General features: G+C 37.9%; 1 protein-coding gene across 2 annotated transcripts in view; it reads left to right on the top strand.

Moving 5' to 3' along the window:
- The window catches only part of LOC134750981 (protein lev-9), a 199,751-nt gene that overhangs the window by 105,771 nt on the left and 71,826 nt on the right, over nucleotides 1-22,154 (top strand). For both annotated transcript variants that reach the window (XM_063686284.1, XM_063686283.1), the window contains exons 2-3: nucleotides 4,111-4,262; nucleotides 7,022-7,124. In XM_063686284.1, coding sequence (XP_063542354.1) covers nucleotides 4,111-4,262; nucleotides 7,022-7,124 — 255 coding nt within the window. The remainder of the gene's footprint in view (nucleotides 1-4,110; nucleotides 4,263-7,021; nucleotides 7,125-22,154) is intronic.

Below are 22,154 nucleotides of genomic sequence, written 5' to 3'. Positions count from 1 at the left end.
TAAAAAAAATCTAAGTCTTTTTTTGCACCCCCCTTTGCTTTAGGCCAACCGAAATTCGGCCGAGCTTGCTGCGGACTCTTAACTGAATATGAAAAGGACTAAAAGGAGGGCACAATTAAAAAACCTAAATATAAGCCGAATACAAAAGACTTCCCTGTCGCCAATTATGGCATTAGCCAAGGCTGTAGTTATGTATGTTTGATTCTATTGTCTGTTAGCGACCGACGAATTCTGAATCATACTTAAGTTGTGAGCTCCTTAACTTTAACAGGCACTTGTACAGTTTTACAGGCTACCGGGTTTCAAAATTTGCCAGCTTAAATTTTACTCTGTCAAGTTGACTGTACAATCGCCTTCGAGTAGGACAATTGTATTTCGAGAGAAATTTAACGATCTATACTGCCAGTGAAAGCGAATCGATCGAAAGCTAACTCACCCCGTGTCTGCATGTCGAACGGCTGGTCGGTACCGACACTCTCCAACGGCGAGCTGATGCTGTAGTAGCTGCGGCGAGGGTTTTGAGCACACAAATCGACAGTTTTAACACATTTTGGGTTTATCACGACGAACGAGCTTCCGCATACGACAAAGAGCGGCCATCCAAACGATCTACCTTCAACTGGCTTTTTAAAAACGTCAAAAAATATTCGAAAAACTACCCTACCTACTGTCGCTAATCAATGTGTTCCATTTTACTATGGATGGTATAGAAAGGATGCCAATCTCTTATGGCAGAATTGTTGCAAAAGTGACCGCTTTCAGCTTTAAATAATAGTTCCTAATTTCTCCGGTGGCGCTAGTTAGGCTCTAGGACATGATTATAACATGAACCAACAAATAACCCGACCAAATTACGTAGGTTGTTTTTGGTAGTATTTCGGTGTATGGTGGCGCCGCCTAATTACTGTTTTTTGATGGACACTTTTCATACATAGAGATTTGGCTCCTTTATATAGTCTCCATGCATTTTACGATATATAGAATGACATTTCTCAAAAAAAATTACAAATATATTTAAACTAGATATGGTGTCCGGAACCATCATTGACAAAGAGTCAAAAGTTAATTGGAGCCTATGTGCTACGTATAGGACGCCGGACGTCAGGAGATTAAAAGGAAATACAAGCTGAGCTCAGCCCCTTCTCAAATGTTAGTAAATATCTCCGTGGCGCTGACGGGGCCCGGGGGCGACTCTAAAATTAGCGCGATAAGGACAACTGCAGCTTGGGCAAAAAATCCTGCGTAAAAATCTCAGAAATCGTGTTTGAGTTCTCGATATTTTCCTCTTCCAAAACTTAACCAATCATAACAAAATTTTGGGAACGGAATGAGAAAGAAATTATCTGTGTCTGGCCGTTTTGTCATCCATACTAATATTATAAATGCGAAAGTCTGTCTATCTGTCTGTCTGTCTTTCTGTCTGTGTGTTCCCTCTTCGCGCTTAAACCGCTGAATCGATTTAGATGAAATTTGGCATAGAGATAGGTTGAGTCCCTGAGAAGGACATAGGATAGTTTTTATCCCGAAAATCATCCCTTAAGAAAGTAAAAAGCGGGGTGGAATTGAGATAATTAATGAAGTGCCTGCTAATTTGTGTGCATAATATGCTCAAATTGAATTTGCTTTAAGAATTTTTCCAGGCGCTATACTTACTTAGTACCTAGGTACTAAGTAAGTATAGCTAATATTATAAATGCGAAAGTGTGTCTGTCTGTCTGTTACCTCTTTACGCTTAAACCGCTGAACCGATTTCGTTGAAATTTGGTACAGAGATAGTTTGAGTCCCAGGGAAGGACATAGGGTAGTTTTTATCCCAGAACCCATCCTGTAAGGGGGTGAAAAGGGGGGTGGAAGTTTCATATGGGGAATCAATAAAAAGCAGATTGGATAAAAATAAGCTCCCCAAGTTATTTATTCCACGCAGACGAAGTTAGTTGTATATATTTGCTGTACAAATTTAATGTATTAGGTATTCATAAATACTTCATAAGATTAATGTAATTAATCCAGCTATTAAATATATTGTTTAACTAAGCTTGTTTGATTATTCGCTATACTATTAGTATAAAGTGTAATTAAATTACGTGTTTAATAAAGGCTGATGAAAGCATTAAATTAATTTAGGTGAACGGTTCATAATCAAATGGTGAACCTAATATTCGGCCGTGGCGAATTAGATTATATTCATATTAGTTGTCCACCGCCACGTACTCGTATTCACAGAGAATATAGCTACAATTCGTGATATTTTTATTCTTATTTTAATATATTTTTAGATCAATACATTTCAATTAAATAAATTTTACACATAATTTGATTGCCGTGCAGCGTGTCATATAAAACACTAAACATTTTACTACCAGGAGTCTTAGCACGGTACGCTTATCACCATGCCTCTCACGTTCTAACAAGTATGTGAGTGCGAAAGTGACGGACTTAGTGATAGGGGAAACCATGCTGCGCGGGCAGGTTTTACAACGTAAAACACGTTCGAAATGTGTTACAAATTGATACATTTTACGTGTACCGCTTTTCATCGATGAGGCAGATATATTGTAGTATCTACTTTGTAACTGTAGTAAATTCTTTGTTCGGATAGTATTGAGGAAGCTTAGATATTTTTGTAGGACCGTACATACTTATATATATATACATCGTGTTATTTTTGATTTCCGTTAATTTTAAGGGGAGATTCTTCAGGTTAAATAAAGTTAATTTCTCTAAGAAACTAGTATTTTAACTCTTACAGTTTTTGAGATATTCAATAATAGTTATTTGTTATACAAGGGTGCAAAGTTGTATTTTACCCGCGAGTGTGGAATTGAAACGAAAGGATTCTATAGTTGAACCACGAGCGAAGCGAGTTGTTCTAAAATAGAATCCTGAGCGTAGCAAGTGTTTCAACACACGAGAAGTAAAATACATTTGCACCCGTGTGTAACACAAAACTTTTCACCTCACTATAGCGAGGAAAGTGCAACACATCCACAGACGTTAGATCATCTTCATCACTGAAATCACTAATTTTTTACGATATTATAACAAAAAGTGAGAAGTTTTTAAGTAAACATTTTGTTGACAATGTTGACATTTCTGACGTATGAAATGTCAATGATGCGTTTTGAAATTGCATCGACTCAACTTATATTTAACATCATTATTAAAAAACAAACGTTTCTTATGGAACTTTAAGGTTTATGACATAAAATCATTAAATAAAGCTAAATTTCGTATTTTTTATTAGATTCTCAAACCATTTGTTTAATGATAATTAATATCAAAAGAATCATTATTATGAGCGTTTTACGTTTTGTTATCTGTCAAGCTACTTAAACACGCTCCATCCAAGGTCAAATTACTTTCCCCACTAGTGGATAAAATGCGTTTTTCCCCGCTTGTTTTAAAGGATAAAAGACAATTTTCCGAGCTAGTGAGGGGAAAATAAATTTAATTGCTGAGCCTGTGTAAAAGATTCTTCATTGCCTTCAAATTTTATTTATTTTTCAAGTTTCGTCAGTAAAGAGTTTTCCATTAATAGCTATTCACTACAAGAAGGTTACTGAGGTGAGTTAGTTTGACAATTCCGACATTACCTACTTTTCTTTCATTATGTGTCACACTAACTTTTACATAACTCTAAAGGACCTTTTACAATGCAATATTCATTTATTTTGTATGAAAAAGGAAAAAAATATTTTTTTTGAATTTTACAAAAAGCGATATACCAGGTAGCTTCTATTAATGTACCAAGCAACGTGTCGAATTTAAAGGAAATCAAAAAAACACGGTGTATATAGATAAATACACACTTATGTAGTTACATAGATAACATACAGAACTATGGAGGCCGTCAAACGTTTCCTTTTTAAATATATCTAAATTATTCCTAAACTTATTTTTCCTCTTTTCTTTACATTAGCACCTAAATAAATTACACCTAGTGTCCCTAGGACACCCAGAAGTTTAGGATTAGAGTTGCTACGGGACTTGGCACCAGCACCACCACTCCTATCAACGCCTAGTGACTCACTGTATACCCCTGCGTAAGATGTGACGTATGCGCTAGAGATAAGACATATCAACACTACAACACCTATTCTTTGCTTGCAGCGTCGGCGCTACCGTCGCCGACGACGGCCGACGACGACGACGAGGAGGACGACACGACGCCGTCGTCGTCGGACGACGGGCGCATCTACAAGAACCCGCGGAACTCGCCGTCGGCGCAGTGTCCCAGGGACGAGGAACAAGCCACATTGCTGGTGTGTATAGAAGATAATTAAAGCCTAAATTCGCCTTTATTACATAACTTTGCCCAAAGTGAATTGTATCATGGGATTCATGGGCGTATTCAACATTTAAGATTTGTAATAAGTTTTAGTATAATTCTCATATCTAGAAAAATGATTAGGTGAAGTTGTGGACGGGTTTATTAATTTTACTTTTTTCACTTTTTATTATTTTCATGCAGCTCAATTTATTTTGAATTCAATGGATATATATTTCTTGGTAAAATAACTACATTAATATTTTACTTGGGCAAATTTGGGCACCAACGGCGAAATTGGGGATCCCTACGGTACATACTTTTACCAACACCAATTTTCAATAACCTGCAACGTTGATAACGGCGTTTGGTAATTAATCTACGTTTGATAGACACTGATTGAAAAAAAAAACTGGCCAAGTGCGAGTCGGACTCGCGCACGAAGGGTTCCGTACCATTACGCAAAAACGGCAAAAAATCACATTTGTTGTATGGGAGCCCTACTTAAACATTTATTTTATTTTGTTTTTAGTATTTGTTGTTATAACGGCAACAGAAATACATCATCTGTAAAAAATTCAACTGTCTAGCTATCACGGTCCATGAGATAAAGCCTGGTGACAGACAGACAGACGGACAGTGGAGTCTTAGTAATAGGGTCCCGATTTTACCCTTTGGGTACGGAACCCTAAAAATGAAAAAAATTGCCGTCTTTCGGTGAATCAGAGTGAATGTTTTCTATCAGCTGATTTTTTTTCGCGATTTCGGGGTTGGCCACATAGTAAAAGTTGTTCAGTGACCTACATATTCACTCCTCAAATGGCCCAGTTAAATTAAGGGTTTCACCTCGGAATGAGAGATAATAAGCTGGAAACTCGTATACAGCACCTTCGTTATGACGTATTAAAGGTTCTCTTAAAAATCTACGCATAGATCGTGTGCGCGTCAGAAGTTCATCAAGGTCAAATGTCATACAAATCGGTTTTTCGAATATCAAAATTTCTGTAGCTCCGATGTTATTTACAAGTAGGAAAGAGTTGTAGAGCATAAACTTTACGACAAGTTAGGTATCAAATATTTTTTCATAAGATGAGACGTTTTCAAGATATAGGGCACAGAAAGTTTGGTCAAGTACAACAAAAGCAGCCTGTATACTCGTATTATCAATTCAGTGGTTTAGTGCATAAGCCTCTTGAAACTAAGCTAGCTCTGAACTGAAACACTGGAAGCTGGATCGGTTTGGCTAAGTACTCGGAAACTGGCTCAGGCAATGCCTTACGTTAGCTTAGAGTTAGTATCTGGCACAGACTACACGGGCACCGCATTATGAAGCGTTTACGAAGAGCACCAAGGCATAGGGCAGACACGCTATACATCAAAAATCACTTGCGTTTCTATGTGTGAACAGCACGTCTGTACACGCGGCATGCGTCATTGTGTGACTAAGTTGCTTAAAAACAGTACCGGCCTAGCCAAGGTGACAATCGCTATCGCTACGACAACGAAACGCTTTGTGTCTCTCTATCACTCTTCTATATTAGTGCGACAGTGACAGTTGCGTTTCGATCGCTACGGAGCGTTAGCGATTGGAGTGTTGGCTACGCGGCCTGAGCGGTCAGCAAAAGGTCGTCAATCTGCTGTCGCGGGGTGAGGTAATTCGAATCGGGGCGGGGCGGTGCGTGGCCGTTCTGTATGATAATACTATTAGGTACTTATTCTGTGCCTATAACCTTTCATCTGTGGCCTGTCAAAGATGAGCTATTTAAATAGTGTCCTTGAAGTTCAAATTTTGAATTTATAATTGCCGCAAAAACTGATCCCCGATTCGGGTCTCCCACAGATGACGTAGTAGAGGTGGTCTGTGGTATCTGGGTACCCTAGGATTCTAGAGTACTAGACGAAGAACTATTGCGGGGTAGATTTTACGAGTTATCCTTTAGTATAATGGTCGTAATATTAGTAATAATTTACTGCAATGACAATTTTAGCACAATTTTTAGGGTTTCGTACCCTATTACTAAGACTCCGCTGTCTGTCTGTCCGTCTGTCACCAGGCTGTATCTCATGAACTGTGATAGCTAGAAAGTTAAAATTTTCACAGATGATGTATTTCTGTTGCCGCTATAACAAAAATACTGAAAACAGAATAAAATAAATATTTAAGAGGCCCATACAACAAACTTGATTTTTTTGCCGTTTTTTGAGTAGCAGTACGGAATCCTTCGTGCGCGGGTCCGACTCGCACTTGGCCGTTTTTTTATTTAACTTGCCCTGTTAGTATGTTAGTGTGGGTCAAATCTTTGAAGCTAAAGACCCACTTCCCGATTTGCGAATTTTCTGATTGAGCTGAAATTTTGCATACACATATGCAAATCGGATGGCAACGCAACATTATGATGACATGAAGCTGATCTGATGATGGAGACAGGTGGCCATGGGAACTCTGTGATAAAATAACGCAAACTAATTGTGTCTGGGGTTGTTTTGTATAATTGTCTCGATGAGTATTAGTTGCCTGTGAAAAGAAAAGTATAGTCAGCCAGCGATAAAAGCTTGTACCAAAAATGATTTTATGGCCAAAAACTTATGTATACCTATGTCCTATTTTAATAAAAAAACTTCCGTGTCACTCACGTATTTTAAGTCGAAAACGCTCGACATGTTTCACTCCGTACCGAGGAGCGTCATCAGGAGCTTGCGTTACGTGAGTGACCCGTTATTAATATGTTTAATATATGTCCTATTTGTTCACAGCGTCAAAAATGTCTACGCAAGTGTTCGTCCGACGAAGATTGTAAGAGTAAGAAGAAGAAATGTCTCTGTGACGGCGCCTGCGGCATGTCCTGCATCAAGCCAGGTTAGTAACTTGTTTCATTATTATTTTTATTAAAAATTTAAACAATGCAGAAGATAGAGATATGTGGTATCGAGCTATGCAAGATGAATACCAATCCCTGCTTGATAAAGAAACGTGGGTTCTTGTTAACAGACCAGATAAGAAGGTCATACCTTGCAAATGGGTCTATAAGCTGAAGAAAGAAGAAGAAAGCATATAATATACATATAAATAGTAATGTTAAAACAATTAATTTTATTGTAAGTTAATTATTTTAGTTTTAAGTTTTTAGTATTAAGTACTTATGTTGCTACACCCTTCCAGGGTACATGTTCACAAAAATTGGTGTAAATACCTAATATGTTGTCCATGTGTACAAATAAATGAAATGAAATGAAATGAAAAATGCACATGGTGACGTAATTAAATATAAAGCAAGACTTGTAGTCAAAGGCTTTAATCAAATAACATTCGTCCATATTACCAATACCTTCTTCTTCTTCTCAGTCGTATACTCTTTTCAGAGCAGTCGTAGTCATTAGGTCGAAGTATTTTGAAACATAATAATTTCCTCATAGATGATATGAAAACTGTGGTGTAACTAGGGGGGGCAGAGGGGGCAAGTGCCCCGGGCGCCATCCAAGTGGGGGCGCCAAAATGGGCTTTTGGGCAGGAAAACTTTTGTCAGTCGTCAGGGGGCGCAAATTTGGTGAATGCCCCGGGGCCCCGGGCGCCATATTCTCTAGCTACGCCCCTGTGTAAAAAGCAGTATGTGTCACATGGTAGCAAAATGATTTCCACTTTGGGCGTTAGCACTTGAATCCTATTTTAGAATATCGGATTCAATTATATTAAGCCATATCTAGTTTGTATAGAATGCTTTTTTACTCCCTTTTTTTTGTGTTTCCACTTAGTTATTGCATGTTAATTGTACTTTTGTGGACATCTGTTATTGGCTATGTTTTCTGTTCACTATGATTTGTATTAATTTTTGTATTGCTGTTGATGCCCAAAATAAATAAAATAAAATAAAAATAAATAAAAAGAAACCTTTAGCTTCGTTCGGGATTTAATGTACGCCGTCGCCGTAAATATGTAATTTTGCTCTCGTGACATAATCTACTATTGCTGCTTCGAGGAATAACATACATATTATTACAGGTGACTGTCCCATGTCCCATCCACTTAACACCATACTTAAGAAAACAAAGCGAGGTTAGCCACAAAACACGGTAGTAAAACGTCGTTAGAATTATCTTGAACGTCCAACATATTATCTACTGTATCTCCATGATCAATAGATTACTAACTGAAATAGATGTCATAATTATATTAAAGAAAAAAGTGACCAATATCTCGCTATATCCAAAGATAGATATAACTCCGTAATAGATGGATACAGTCTAAGGAAAAAACGTGCCTCGAAAATCAAGAAAATTAGATTCTCGTTCAGAGGGCGCTACTAGCTTTGGCCTACTGTCGTATAGATGGCGTTGGCGGTTTCGTTTGTTATTTAACAATTTTAACGCATATCAGTGAAATAACATGAGAGAGAGAGAGAACTTCTATAAAATTATGACGTATAAATAACACATGCACTGCGTGTGCTATCAAAATCGTTGCAGATTTATCTTGGTCTAACTCTATGACTGTAATTAAATCCTACTACCGTAAAATGGGGTGAGTAGGTTTCGCGGGGAGAGATGGGTTATGAATGGGGAGAGAAGGTTTGAAAGGGGGGTGACATGGTTTTCTAGGTCTACTGCTACAAAAATAATGTATTCCAATTTAAAATGGAGCTATAGTAATACTCATAATAAAAAAAATCGATCCAACAATCTTCCAAAATCACCTTTGTATGAAAACCCATCTCACCCCATTTACGAGAGACTACGGGGTAAGGTAGTTTTTCCTGTTTATCGTCAAAGTTATGAAATTGAACTACCTAAAATAAAATAAAAACTAAAACACCAACGTATTCAGTTTGCATATGTAAAAATAAAATATTATCGAGGTTTGAATGTCAGTTTTGCTCCTACTCACCCCATTTTACGGTACCACAAAAAATATTCCTTCCCCCAAAGTCCACCTGAAACGTCATCATAATATAACCCAAAGCTGTAAAAAGCACATATAAAAGTTATAATACGGCCCGGTAAAACGACTTACAGAAATCCACAATACGCCGCCATTTTTGCCAAATAAAATAAATTGGATTCGTCGAGAATAAGACAGGGAAGGTAGGTCGTGGATTACTTCGTGTAGTTACAGCGTTATGAAACACATTTAGTAGGCTGAGTCATTTTACTTTTTAGGTTTCCGTACCCAAAGGGTAAAAACGGGACCCTATTACTAAGACTTCACTGTCCGTCTGTCCGTCTGTCTGTCTGTCACCAGGCTGTATCTCACGAACCGTGATAGCTAGACAGTTGAAATTTTCACAGATGATGTATTTCTGTTACCGCTGTAACAACAAATACTAAAAAGTACGGAACCCTCGGTGGACGAGTCCGACTCGCACTTGTCCGGTTTTTCATGACCATTAATCTATTGCCAGAAAAAGTATGATAGATATTGAATTCGTGTATAAAAATTGTACCTGAACAAATCATAGGAATTTGCTCAGAATTCATATCATATCATTACTATGGATTAATGTAAAAGCTTGGTAAGTAAGTAAAACCATTGCAAACCATGGTATGTACATAGCTGTTACAAATTATGTAAAGTTTCACATGGGGTGTAGCAATTTTTCTTATTATACATAATTATACAAACTAAATCCTGAAGAAAGGCCAGGTCAAGAGCACCCTAAATCGGCGAGCGTGTATGAGGAATGTTATGAAAGTGAAGGAAGCGAAAGAGGTATGTCAGGATCGTATCAAGTGGAAATCCGTGGTCTCTGTCTACCCCTCCGGGAAATAGGCGTGATTATATGTATGTATGAATGTATACAAACTAAACTTAGTCTACTTTCATAATGAAAGCGCTACGCTAATGGTAACGCAGTGGTAAATGCCTTATTTCAAAGATAGATATAACTCCGTAATAGATGGATACAGTCTAAGGAAAAAACGTGCCTAGAAAATCAAGAAAATTTGATTCTCGTTCAGAGGGCGCTACTAGTTTTGGCCTACAGTCGTATAGATGGCGTTGTTTGTTATTTAACAATTTTAACGCATATCAGTGAAAGAACATGGGTCAAAATCATAAAAATAATTAATGCAAATAAAAAAAACCATTTATCTATATTTAAATACATTCTATCGTATTTTTATAAATCTTCATTTTTAGTTCTAAAGTGTGTCGACAGATGGCAGTGAATTTACTGGGGGTTACAAAATTTACTATGACAGTACCGCTCTAATACAAATTATGTAGCTAATTGAGGCTTGCAACGAGTTTATGAATTAGGGGAATATGGTATTTTGACATGATAAACAGTCACTGCACACACACTAGCGGTTCATATTTAATTATACGAACGGGTCTACCGCGGTTTAATTTCATTGTTTCTAGCTTAAATTCTGACGTTTCAGCTGAGTTGCACCAGCTGTGGTCACGGAAAGACTGACGTCCCAGCAAAATGTCAACGTGACCACAGCTGGTGCAACTCAGCTGAAACATCGGAATTTAAGGTAAAAACGATAAAATTAAATCGCGGTAGACCCGTTCGTATACTCGTAATTAAATAATGTGTTCACAACGCGTCGCTATGATCTCAATCAAGCGCGTGTGTTGCGTTTTGTACTCAATTGGCTACAGTTTTAAATGATCCATCTAGCGTGCGCGATCTATACAGTTGGTCAAATAAGGAAAACTCGTTGTAGTAATTAGTTCATGAAAAGTGGACGTTTCGTCGGCGTTTTCTTGCGGTAAGGCTGACAGATAATTACTGGGAGTCCGTTAAAGTGGACTTTTAGTATAAGGCTGTTCTTCAAAATATAGATGCCACGAATATTCGGACACTATTCGGTATTTGGCCTATTCAGCCACTTTGCCGAGTATTTGGTATTCGGCCGAATATTGCATTGTTTTCGGCCGAATACCGAATATTATTACACCTACTTATGAAGAAATATTGCAGAGTTAAGTGTATCCGAAAACCATTAATTTAATATTTAAAAATTATTTTTGGCGTGCTTGACTAAAATAGATATAATCCTAATGAGCATCAAAATTTAAATTTTAGCAAATATGTTCATTTGTAGTCGACCATTTTCCTTAATAAATGTGACTCACAATAGTACACAAGTTTTACCGAATATTCGGCCGCCGAATATTCGGCGCTTTGGCCTAGACGGCCACTATTCGTAGCATTTCCACTTCAAAATGTTCTTTACATTTTATTCATTTTGGGGTTTTTTAATGCAAACTTTTATTTACTTTGAAACGTTTTGCACGCCGCTTCGGTGTGCGAGCGGGATATTGCCATATACTTATACAGCGCTGTCTCGCTCACTCGCCGAAGCGGAGTGCAGAACACATCCGATACCCGTCCATTACGCATCACATCACCATCAGAAAACGATTTGTTCTTTAACTTTAGCACCATAATAAATCTGTATCCTCATACTAAAGTCCTAAAGTAAAGTGCAATAAAAACGGGCCACTTTGTATCGGAACATTCATATAAAATACCCCGTTTTGAATGCGTTTCAGTGTACTTGATAAAGCAGCAGCACCTGCGCGAAATCCGTTGTCCCTGGCTTGGAATGAACCTAACCCTTTGATTAATACGCGACACGCCACACTGACAAATCGCCAGAGTGGCCTCTACAACTTACAATACAACAGATAGGACACATGTTAAATGTTATCATTCATAACTATAAATACAAAATTAAATAACTAACTTATAAAACTTAAAAACGAAAACTAAAAATAAATAAAACTAATCTTAAAATTAAATAACTAAAAACTATCCCCCTGCGGCATGGTGCCGTAGATGCTGGCAGCATTTCCTCGCTGTATCGCAATGCTTACTCTTTGTGCAAGGAAGCTGCCAGCTCTACGATCACCGGTGACCATCACTTAATTGTTAAACAAGTTTTGATTTAGAAATCCGATGTGCCTGGTTTCGAATGAACTAACCCTTTGATTAATACGCGACACGCCACACTGACAAATCGCCAGAGTGGCCTCTACAGCTTACTCATCTTCCTCGCGTTGTCCCGGCATTTTTGCCACGGCTCATGGGAGCCTGGGGTACGCTTGGCAACTAATCCCAAGAATTGGCGTAGGCACTAGTTTTTACGAAAGCGACTGCCATCTGACCTTCCAACCCAGAGGGGAAACTAGGCCTTGTTGGGATTAGTCCGGTTTCCTCACGATGTTTTCCTTCACCGAAAAGCGACTGGTAGTAAATATCAAATTATATTTCGTACATAAGTTCCGAAAAACTCAGTGGTACGAGCCGGGGTTTGAACCCGCGACCTCCTGATTGCAAGTCGCACGCTCTTACCGCTAGGCCACCAGCGCTTCTCCAGCTTACTACGATACGCTAATGTCTCTCTGTGGCACTAATATGTAAGTGCGACAGTGACAGTTGCGTTTCGTTCGCTACGGCGTAAACGATAGGCATCATGGCTAGGCACCTTGGACTATAGTCTGAAGGTTTTACGGTACTCATTCTTATTCGGCAAATAATAGCCTGTGATAGCTATCGTTGTAGTGAAAAAATATAGAAGTGGAAACTATCGCTTGCCAGAGTGCGTAGCCAACGTGCAATTGTTTACGCTCCGTAGCGAACAAAACGCAACTGTCACTGTCGCACTAATATTTAATATTATAGGACATTATTCTTACACAGATTGACTAAGTCCCACGGTAAGCCCAAGGAGGCTTGTGTTATGGGTACTCAGACAACGATATACATAATATATAAATACTTAAATACATAGAAAACACCCATGACTCAGGAACAAATATCTGTGCTCATCACACAAATAAATGCCCTTACCGGGATTCGAACCCAGGACCATCGGCTTCACAGGCAGGGTCACTACCCACTAGGCCAGACCGGTCGTCAATATGGAAGTGATAGAGAGAGATGACTACGATACGTTACGGAGCGTTAACGATCGACAAGCTGGCTACACGGTTAGGTCGGTGCAGAATTAACCTGGTCGACTCTATCCTCTTGGGGTTCAATGTCCTAATACTAGTACAAATTACCTCTAATGAAATTTAAATCTTAATTAAATGGAACAGAGTTGCTTTTGTTTCAAATCGTTAGATTTTAAAATAAAACAAATTAAACACTATCTTCTAATACCATTGATTCAAATTCTATTGCCAATTTTCCTTGTATGGTTGGCCGCTAGATATCACAGAATAAGTAATAGTATTATCATACAGAACGGCCAAGCACCGCCCCGCCCCGACTCGAATTACCTCGCCCCGCGACACCAGATTGACGGCCGTTTGCCGGCCGCTCAGTACTATTTTTAAGCAACACACTATGACGCATGACGCGTGTACAGACGTGCCGTTCACACACAATGCAAGTGATTTTTGATGTATAGCGTGTCCGCGCTGTGGCTATATGTTCTATCTATCCTATCATCATCATTATTCCGTGCAGACAAACTCACGAGCAGAAGCTAGTCTCTCATATTGATCCGACTGAGTGGCCTGTTGTAATCTGTGTGAGTAGATTAGTAGTGCTATTTGAGTTCTTCGTTAGTACCAGCGATTAGTACCATGTGCCCTTAACATGGGGCGTGTACTCATTAATTACATACACGCATACGGCAAATAATAGCCTGTGCTCGTTGCTGTGAAAAAACCGACCAAGTGCGAGTCGGACTCGCGCAAGAAGTTCCGTACCATTACGCAAAAAACGGCAAAAAAGTCACGTTTGTTGTATGGGAGCCCCACTTAGTGCTATTTGAGTTGTTCGTTAGTAGCAGTGATTAGTACCATGTGGCCTTAAGAGTCCCCGGCAAGCTCGGCCGAATTGCACCTTCCCATACAAACGTAGTTACGCTCTCATTTTAAAACTATGGATTGTAATGAAACTTTGCATCATCATCATTAACTTAAGAGTTATTCTCTTGTCGGTGGAGTATCTTCCAGCTTTCCCTATCCCGCGCCAGCTCTTTGACTTTTTGATACGACACGACCCCTACTTTTTCTTTCACTTGATCTAAAAAGCTGCGTCTGGGTTTTCCTCTACCCCGCTTCCTTCCTATCCGCCCCTCCAGGATAGTTTTAAAGAAGTAGTCGTGTCGTATTAAGTGTCCAATCATTTTCCCGCGTCTATTTGCAATAGTGTTCAGAATAGCTCTTCTTTCACTCACTCTTCTTAGCACCTCCTCATTCGTTATCCTGTCTCTCCAACTAATGCCTTCCATTCGCCTCCAGCACCACATTTAAAATGCTTCCATTCTCTTTCTATCTCTTAGGGTCATTGTCCACGTTTCACTTCCATAAAGGGCTATACTCCAGATGTACACCTTAATCAGTAGCTTCTTGCTTCTGCATGATAAACGGGATTTCAATAATTGTTTCCTCTGGTTGAAAGCTTTTTTTGCCATAGCAATCCTTGAAACGATGTCTGGTGTGCACCTGGAGTCCCTGGTAATTAAGCTACCTAAATATTTGAAACTATCAACCTGCTGAATTGGGATGTTGTTGAGAACTATTGGAGGATGATTAGTTTTGCGTTTTGAAGTTGTAAGGGTCTTAGTTTTCTTTATGTTTATCTTTAAGCCTAATTCGTTAAATACTGTGTCCATTGTTAACATTAGATGTTCTAGTTGAGCTGAAGTTTCTGCAAACGCCGCGATGTCGTCTGCAAATCGTATAAAATGTATTTTCTCCCCATTGAATTTTACCCCTCCCTTGTCTGCTTCAACAATTTTTCGTATAGCGTATTCTATGTATATATTAAATATTAAAGGTGAAAGTGGACACCCCTGTCGTACTCCTTGTCTAATCCTTGCATTCCCAATTTCCTCTCCCACTTCCATCAACGCCTCCTGCTCCTTGTAAAGTTGGTAGATTATTCTTCTATCTCTATAGTCTACTCCTACTTCTTTCAAGATGCTCATCATTTTTCTCCATTTAACTTTATCAAAGGCTTTCTCTAAGTCTATGAAAGCGATATGAGTGTCGAGTCCTACATCCAGCCGTCTGTCTACTACTAATCTAAGAGCTAGTATAGCCTCTCTGGTACCTTTGTTTTCACGGAAACCATATTGGTCGGGGCCTAAGTAATTCTCTGATATGGGTCTGATTCGGTTCTGAATTATTTTTAAAAGTATTTTACTTGCGTGTGAGATTAAACTGAGGGTTCTGTGTTCTTCACAAAGTAGGGTATTAGGTTTCTTGGGCAAAGCTACTATTTTACTTTGTTTAAAATCTCTTGGGATCTGGCCTGTGGTATGTATTTGTTTCGTAAGTAAGAAAATTTCATCAATAACTGGATCACAAGCTGAAAGTTTGATCAATTCTATGTAGATATTGTCAACGCCTGCAGCTTTACCGTTTTGAAGTCTCGCAATTGCCTTATCAAATTCTTCTCTAAGTATTTCTGGACCCAGCTCATCTTCTGGTACTAGTTCTTCCGTCTCTAGATCAAGTTCTGTCAACTCTTCGCCTTCATATAAACCCTCAAGATACCTCACCCATCTATTAACTATGTCTATGTTATTTAATAGTATTTTCCCTTGTTCATCCACTACTGATGTGCTTCTAACTTTATACTTTCTATTTGAACTTCTTATAATATTATATGCTTGGTCTAACTTTCCTTTTTTGATAAAGTGTTCTATTGTGTCACAAGTTTCAATTACATCTTTCTCTCTCTCGGCTCTGCATTTTAATGTTATACGATTAGTCAGTCTCTTGTATTCCTTAATACTAATATCATCGGTTTTATTTCTATACTTTCTTCTTTCTATCATTAAGTCAATAATCTCCCCTGTGAGCCATTTTTTCCTAGAAGCAATCTTCTCCCTTTTTAGTGTTTCTTCAGCCCCTTTTTTAATAATATTTTTCACATTCATCCATCTGTCTTCTATACTAATATTGCAAATGTCCTCTGTTAAATTATTCTTAAAGTCTATAAGCTTATCCCCTATATAATTACTATATTGCACTCTAAAATTGCTATTTGCGTCCTTAAGTTTACTAAGATCTATGTTCTTCGGCTTTGGCTTCTTCTTTATCTTAGCTGTAGTAAAATTGTGTGCACTTAGTAGCAAATTGTGGTCGGTATTTAAATCTGCACCCGGAAAAGTTTTACACATATTAATTTGATGGCGGTTACAATTTTTTATGAGTATGTAGTCTATTTGGTATCTTCCTATATCACCCGGCATCTTCCATGTGTATAGTCTTCTTTTGTGCTGTTTAAAAAGGGTATTAGTAATAATTAAATCGTTTTCCATACAAAATTGGACTAATCGATCACCTCTTTTATTTCTCTTTCCAAGTCCGAAATCACCTACGATATTACCTTCCTTTCCTTCACCTACCACCGCGTTGAAGTCTCCCATTATTATTAAGCTATCATTCTTGTTAACGGAATCTAATATTTCGTCTAAGTTATTATACACCTCTTCTATTTTATGATCTGGGTAGCTTCCTGTTGGCATGTAAACTTGCACAATGACAATATCTGTTGGATTTGATTTAATCTTTACTGCAGTTATCCTTTCACTGTGGTGTATAGTGTTTTCAACCTGTAAGCCCCATTTCTTGTTTAACACTATTGCAGTTCCGTTTTTACCTCGCTTCTCCCCACCGGTGTAAATAATTCTATAGTCGTTGCTCCAGTAATCACCGCTGCCTTCCCATCTTACTTCACATAACCCTAATATGTTGATATTCAACCTTTCCATTTCTAGTTTCAACTCTTCCATCTTCTCTGGTGCTAGCATTGTCCTTACATTCCACGTCCCGATTCTACAAGGATTTCGCAGGATGACGACCGAGTTAGCCTTGTTCCTAACCCTGCCGGACTCAGACCGCCACGGAATTTTGCGTCGTGGAAGCCCGTTGTCAAGAACGTTACTCTGAATTCTTTGCATTTCCATATACTCCATTTTTGGGAATATAGTGTGGTGGTTTCCCACTTGCCTTCCACACCGCAGCTCAAAAACCGGTTTCCCGCTTCTTGATGCTTGGTCTAGAGCCCTAACAGAACCTGCTTCCTCGGCCTCCATCCCATACTTTGCACATAGAGCAAAAATAAGTTTTGTATGAAAAACTTAAATTCGCTGTATTTTTTTAACTATGGTATCTGAAGCTACATAAACTAATTACAGACATAGATATACCTTTTCTTATTGTAAGTACAAAGTTTCAGAGCAATCTAGCTAGTCGTTTTGAAATGAGAGCGGAACTAAGTACGTTTGTATGGAGAACCGAGCTTGCCGGGGACCCTTAAAAAGGGCATGTGCCATGTACTCATTTATTATATACTTGCTTTTGTATCTACTATGTGAATAAATATGGAAGTGTATTCGGGTAGGTAATAATAGTTCAGAATATAATTCCGAAGAGGGACTCATTCATTATAATGGCGTAGTGGGTGATTTTCATCTGATTTTCGGAATTATCTGATATACGTAATGACCCGAATACACCTCATACAGCTACATAAAGTACTAAACGAATCATTGCCACATCGATTAACATTTCGATATAAAATTATAAAGTGATAACATTATTAAATATTCCCAATTTTGCAAAATTAAACCCATTTAAATCCTCGCACTTAAACTATCGTGAGACATATTTCAAAATATTTATCAGTACGGTTTTTACTCACTATTATTTTTAGTCGCTTTTGGCGACATGTTTCGGTTTCTTTGGGAATCCATCCTCAGGCACGAGTGTCCGCGGCGGTTGTACGTCGTGCACTGCCCGCGCCGCCCGCCTCGTCGCCATTTAAATCCATTCTAAAATCAAATCTAACACAATGTACATAAAGTATGATTTCGTAAAGTTCGCGGTTCGATGCTCTTTTGCTTTTAATAATATAAATATTCAGCAAACCAACACGAGCGGTATCTTAATGAATTATTCAAATCGTATTCTTGAAGTAGATACTATGAGGAGTCACTTGAAACTCGCTCTTATTAAGGTTAGACCCTACCTCCCCAACCCCCTACGCTATATGCCAATAATTATAAGAAAATTAATCAAATTTAAACTGTTGTGAGACATACTAACATTAAATCATTTTACGGTTTAGACTCACTTGTTTTAGTCACTCGCGCGACATGTTTCGGAGAGCCTAGGTCTCCTTTCTCAAGCACTAATAGTGCGAGCAGCGTTCACGACGACCGTGTATTGCGTAACATGTCGCGCGAGTGACTAAAACAAGTGTCTAAATCGTAAAATGATTTAATATAAGAAAATTGTTGTGTACTTTGTGATTAAAAAAAAATGCCAAACATCATTTTAGAAAAGAGCTACTCTTCAAACTCCTGAATCGATTTATATAAAACTTAGCTAAGAATCACCGCAAGAAAACTCGCTTTCACGTAACCGCATCGAAATCGGCCCATCCGTTGGAGATACGATGCCACAGACAGACCGACGGATATCCAAACAGACAGACATTGACGTCGAACATATAACACCTCTTTTATGCATCGGTGGTTAAATATGGAATATCCTGACAAAACCAATTTAAAATTTTACTGTCTTGGGTAGGACTTGAACCCACGACCAACGGATACTATCGATAGAGTTAGACCAAGAAAAGTCTGCAGAGATTTTGACAGCACACGAAGTCACACGAACGTCAAACTTCTATCAAGTTATGACGTGTAAGTAAAAAAACCGGCCAAGTGCGAGTCGGACTCGCGCACCGAGGGTTCCATACGTTTTTAGTATTTGTTGTTATAGCGGTAACAGAAATACATCATCTGTGAAAATTTCAACTGTCTAGCTATCGCGGTTCATGAGATACAGCCTGGTGACAGACAGACAGACAGACGGACAGACGGACAGTGTAGTCTTAGTAATAGGGTCCCGTTTTTACCCTTTGGGTACGGAACCCTAATAACACTGGCACTGCGTGTACTGTTAAAATCTCTGCACTTTTCTCTCTCTAGCAACGTTCGCAGATGTTTCTGCTAGTTACAAAATTAACCAGAGAGTCCGTTTCTACGCAACTAACGCTGTGACTTGAGGGAAGAACTGTTCTAAGTCTACCTCACTCGGTGAAGCAGCACTGACTCGCAGCGACGTCAACTACTGTGGAACATATGTGGTATTTTCTATAAAAAGGGACCTTATTGTCGATGGCGCTTACGCCATTATTAACGATGCTCCGATATAAATACAATGCCGCGCGACGCTGTGCGACGTAAGCGCCATAGACAATAAGGTCCCTTTTCATAGAAAATGCCCCATATACGGGTCACTAACGGGAGCACACGCTCACACGCAACTTGCTTACAGGGTTAGGCATTCCCTAAGCTACAAACGAGAATCCCCGGCTCACTGGGGACTCAATCAATCAATCAATCATTTATTTGCACATAAAAACATAGTATAATGCATGCAAATACATTTATATGACACATTACACCACCGGTAATGTCAAAATTAATTACACAATCTCGAAGAAAATACATTACAATAAAAAATATAGTTAAAAAAATATTAATATTAAATTATATGTATATTATATGTCAGTTAATTCATAAATTGCCAATAAAATTAAGCGAATGAGTGGAAATTGAGTGAAGAAAATATATAAATGTCAGATATTAGACTGAATCGCAAATAAAGCAACAGTGTTTCACTGAATCCTGACAATAGTCCGCATATAACCCTGAATATCCTGACGTTTCCTGGACGGTAATTTCTCCCACAAATACACCAAATAGTCTCTTAACTCCTGTAGCTACAGGCACAGCATAACCTTCCTTTTCCACTACCAAACTCCAAAATTTTTTGCTAGCTTCTAATAAATATTCTAGTAAATAAATATATAATACGGAATTGATAATAATATAATTAATTTTGCTGTTACTAACCGTAGTATAAGATTACCCATAAGCATTACTAACACTGATTGATCCTAGTTGGTCGTTGAATAAAGAATTTAGTTTATTTTAAAGTTTTATAATGGTTAGTTGAGGTAAAAAATCCTGGGACTCGCCAAGTCGTCCGCAATCCTAAAGCGAGGTTTAGACTAGCAAGAACTTGCATGCAATTTTCATTACATTGCAGTATCTGATCAAACTTTTGAATGCAGTTTACCTTACGGCAATGTAACGTAAATTGCATGCAAGTTCTTGCTAGTCTAAACCTCGCTTTATAAAAGACCAAAAATCCTGACACTCGCCAAGTCCCCCGCAATCCTGATAAAGGACTAAAAATCAGGAGTCAGGGGAAATCCTGACGTATACCAACTCTACTCTTATTGAACATATCAAAAGGGTGATTTAGTCGAAGGTATGCGAACTTCTTGAGTTCTTAAAAACTTTTTAAAGACGAGTCTTTTGTCTTGAGTCCTTTTCTGACAACTTTTTTACAAAGATTATAAAATCCATTAGTCTTCATGTAAAATTTATGAGTTAGGTTAGGTAAAGTGAGCTACGAAATTGCATGGAGATATTATGAATGTATTCATGGATAAAGTCGCCATGCACTTTTGCGGATGATGGTACACAAAATAATACAATGTCGCCTATTATCTTTACTATTATTTAGAAATAACCTATAACTGTAAAACTGTTGTAAGTTTTTATCCAGATGCTCCGAGTCTTTTTGAGATATGTTTATAAAATACTCAATAAAATACTCGAAGTTTTTTAAGCGCTGAGTATCGTAAAAACGATGTGAGTTTTCAAATAGCCACTCGCTATTTGGAGTCTAGAGTAATGTATAAAATAGATGCAGAGATTTGATGTGTATAGATTAGTTTTATATATATATATATATATATATATATATATATATATATATATATAATAGTATAATATAATTATATACCTAATAGTATTAAGCAAACGCGGATCGGACCGCGCGAACTCGCCAACTATTACATAAATCAAAGAGGTTTACAATAGTGGCATGCTGGCAAAAGTTGTATGAATATTTAAAGTGAATAAATAAATTAAAAAATAATAATTAACACTCCTACCACAATACAGTATTAGATAACTTGTTGTGTATGTTACCTACGTCGAAATGTGTACCAAAATTAATGTATATTAACATTTAAATTGACACCTGCCTATAAATTGTAATGTGTTTATCAAATAATTAAACAAAATGTTATTTATAAATATTTTTATTTATTTTATTTTATTTATTTAAACTTTATTGCACAAGCAAAGGAAAATGTACAAATGGCGGACTTAATGCCAAAAGGCATTCTCTACCAGTCAACCATTAGGTCAAACAGAGACATAAATGTTGGTGCAGGATAGATTCATAAATAAATATGTTATTAATAATTTTATATTTTTGTACTGTGACCTATACCTTTCATGTTTGGCAATCTGCTGTAAATGTAAGTTAGTTAAATAAACAAATATATATACATAGACTCAAAAGACTTGGGTCCCTACCAACACTAGTAATTATTTGGTAGCTTCAATTCGCAATTTGTTAGTAAAATACAGACAAGACAAATAGTAGTTAATCTTAAACTTAATCTTACTAGACACATGCATGTAGAATAATCCCGGTGCGGTTTGCATTGCTTTACGAGTTACTGCATCTTTGAACCGAATTTACATAGGTAGATATACCTACATAATTAAATTATGTAAGTAATTCTGCCATAGGTACGTATTTAACAAAATTCAGTGCCACCGCAAAGCTACGCGCTACGAGCGTAGCCTATAACACGGGAAAACCCGTATGTAGCGAAAAGCGCCTACGAACTGAGAATTAGCGGGTCGCTGGCAGTGAATGTGGTAACTAGCTTCGGCCCACGACTCTTCTACTGTAATCAGTTTGACATATACTCACAAATAAAAACACTGAACTTTGAACTTTAAGTTTTGCCAATAAGCTTCTTTTTCCAGAAATCATTTTTATAAATATCGCCGCTATACTTACTTAACC

Source organism: Cydia strobilella, chromosome 21, assembly GCF_947568885.1.
Source record: "Cydia strobilella chromosome 21, ilCydStro3.1, whole genome shotgun sequence".
Lineage (NCBI taxonomy): Eukaryota > Metazoa > Arthropoda > Insecta > Lepidoptera > Tortricidae > Cydia > Cydia strobilella.
The sequence above is the reverse complement of the archived record's forward strand: the minus strand, read 5'-3'. Positions and strand labels throughout refer to the sequence as shown.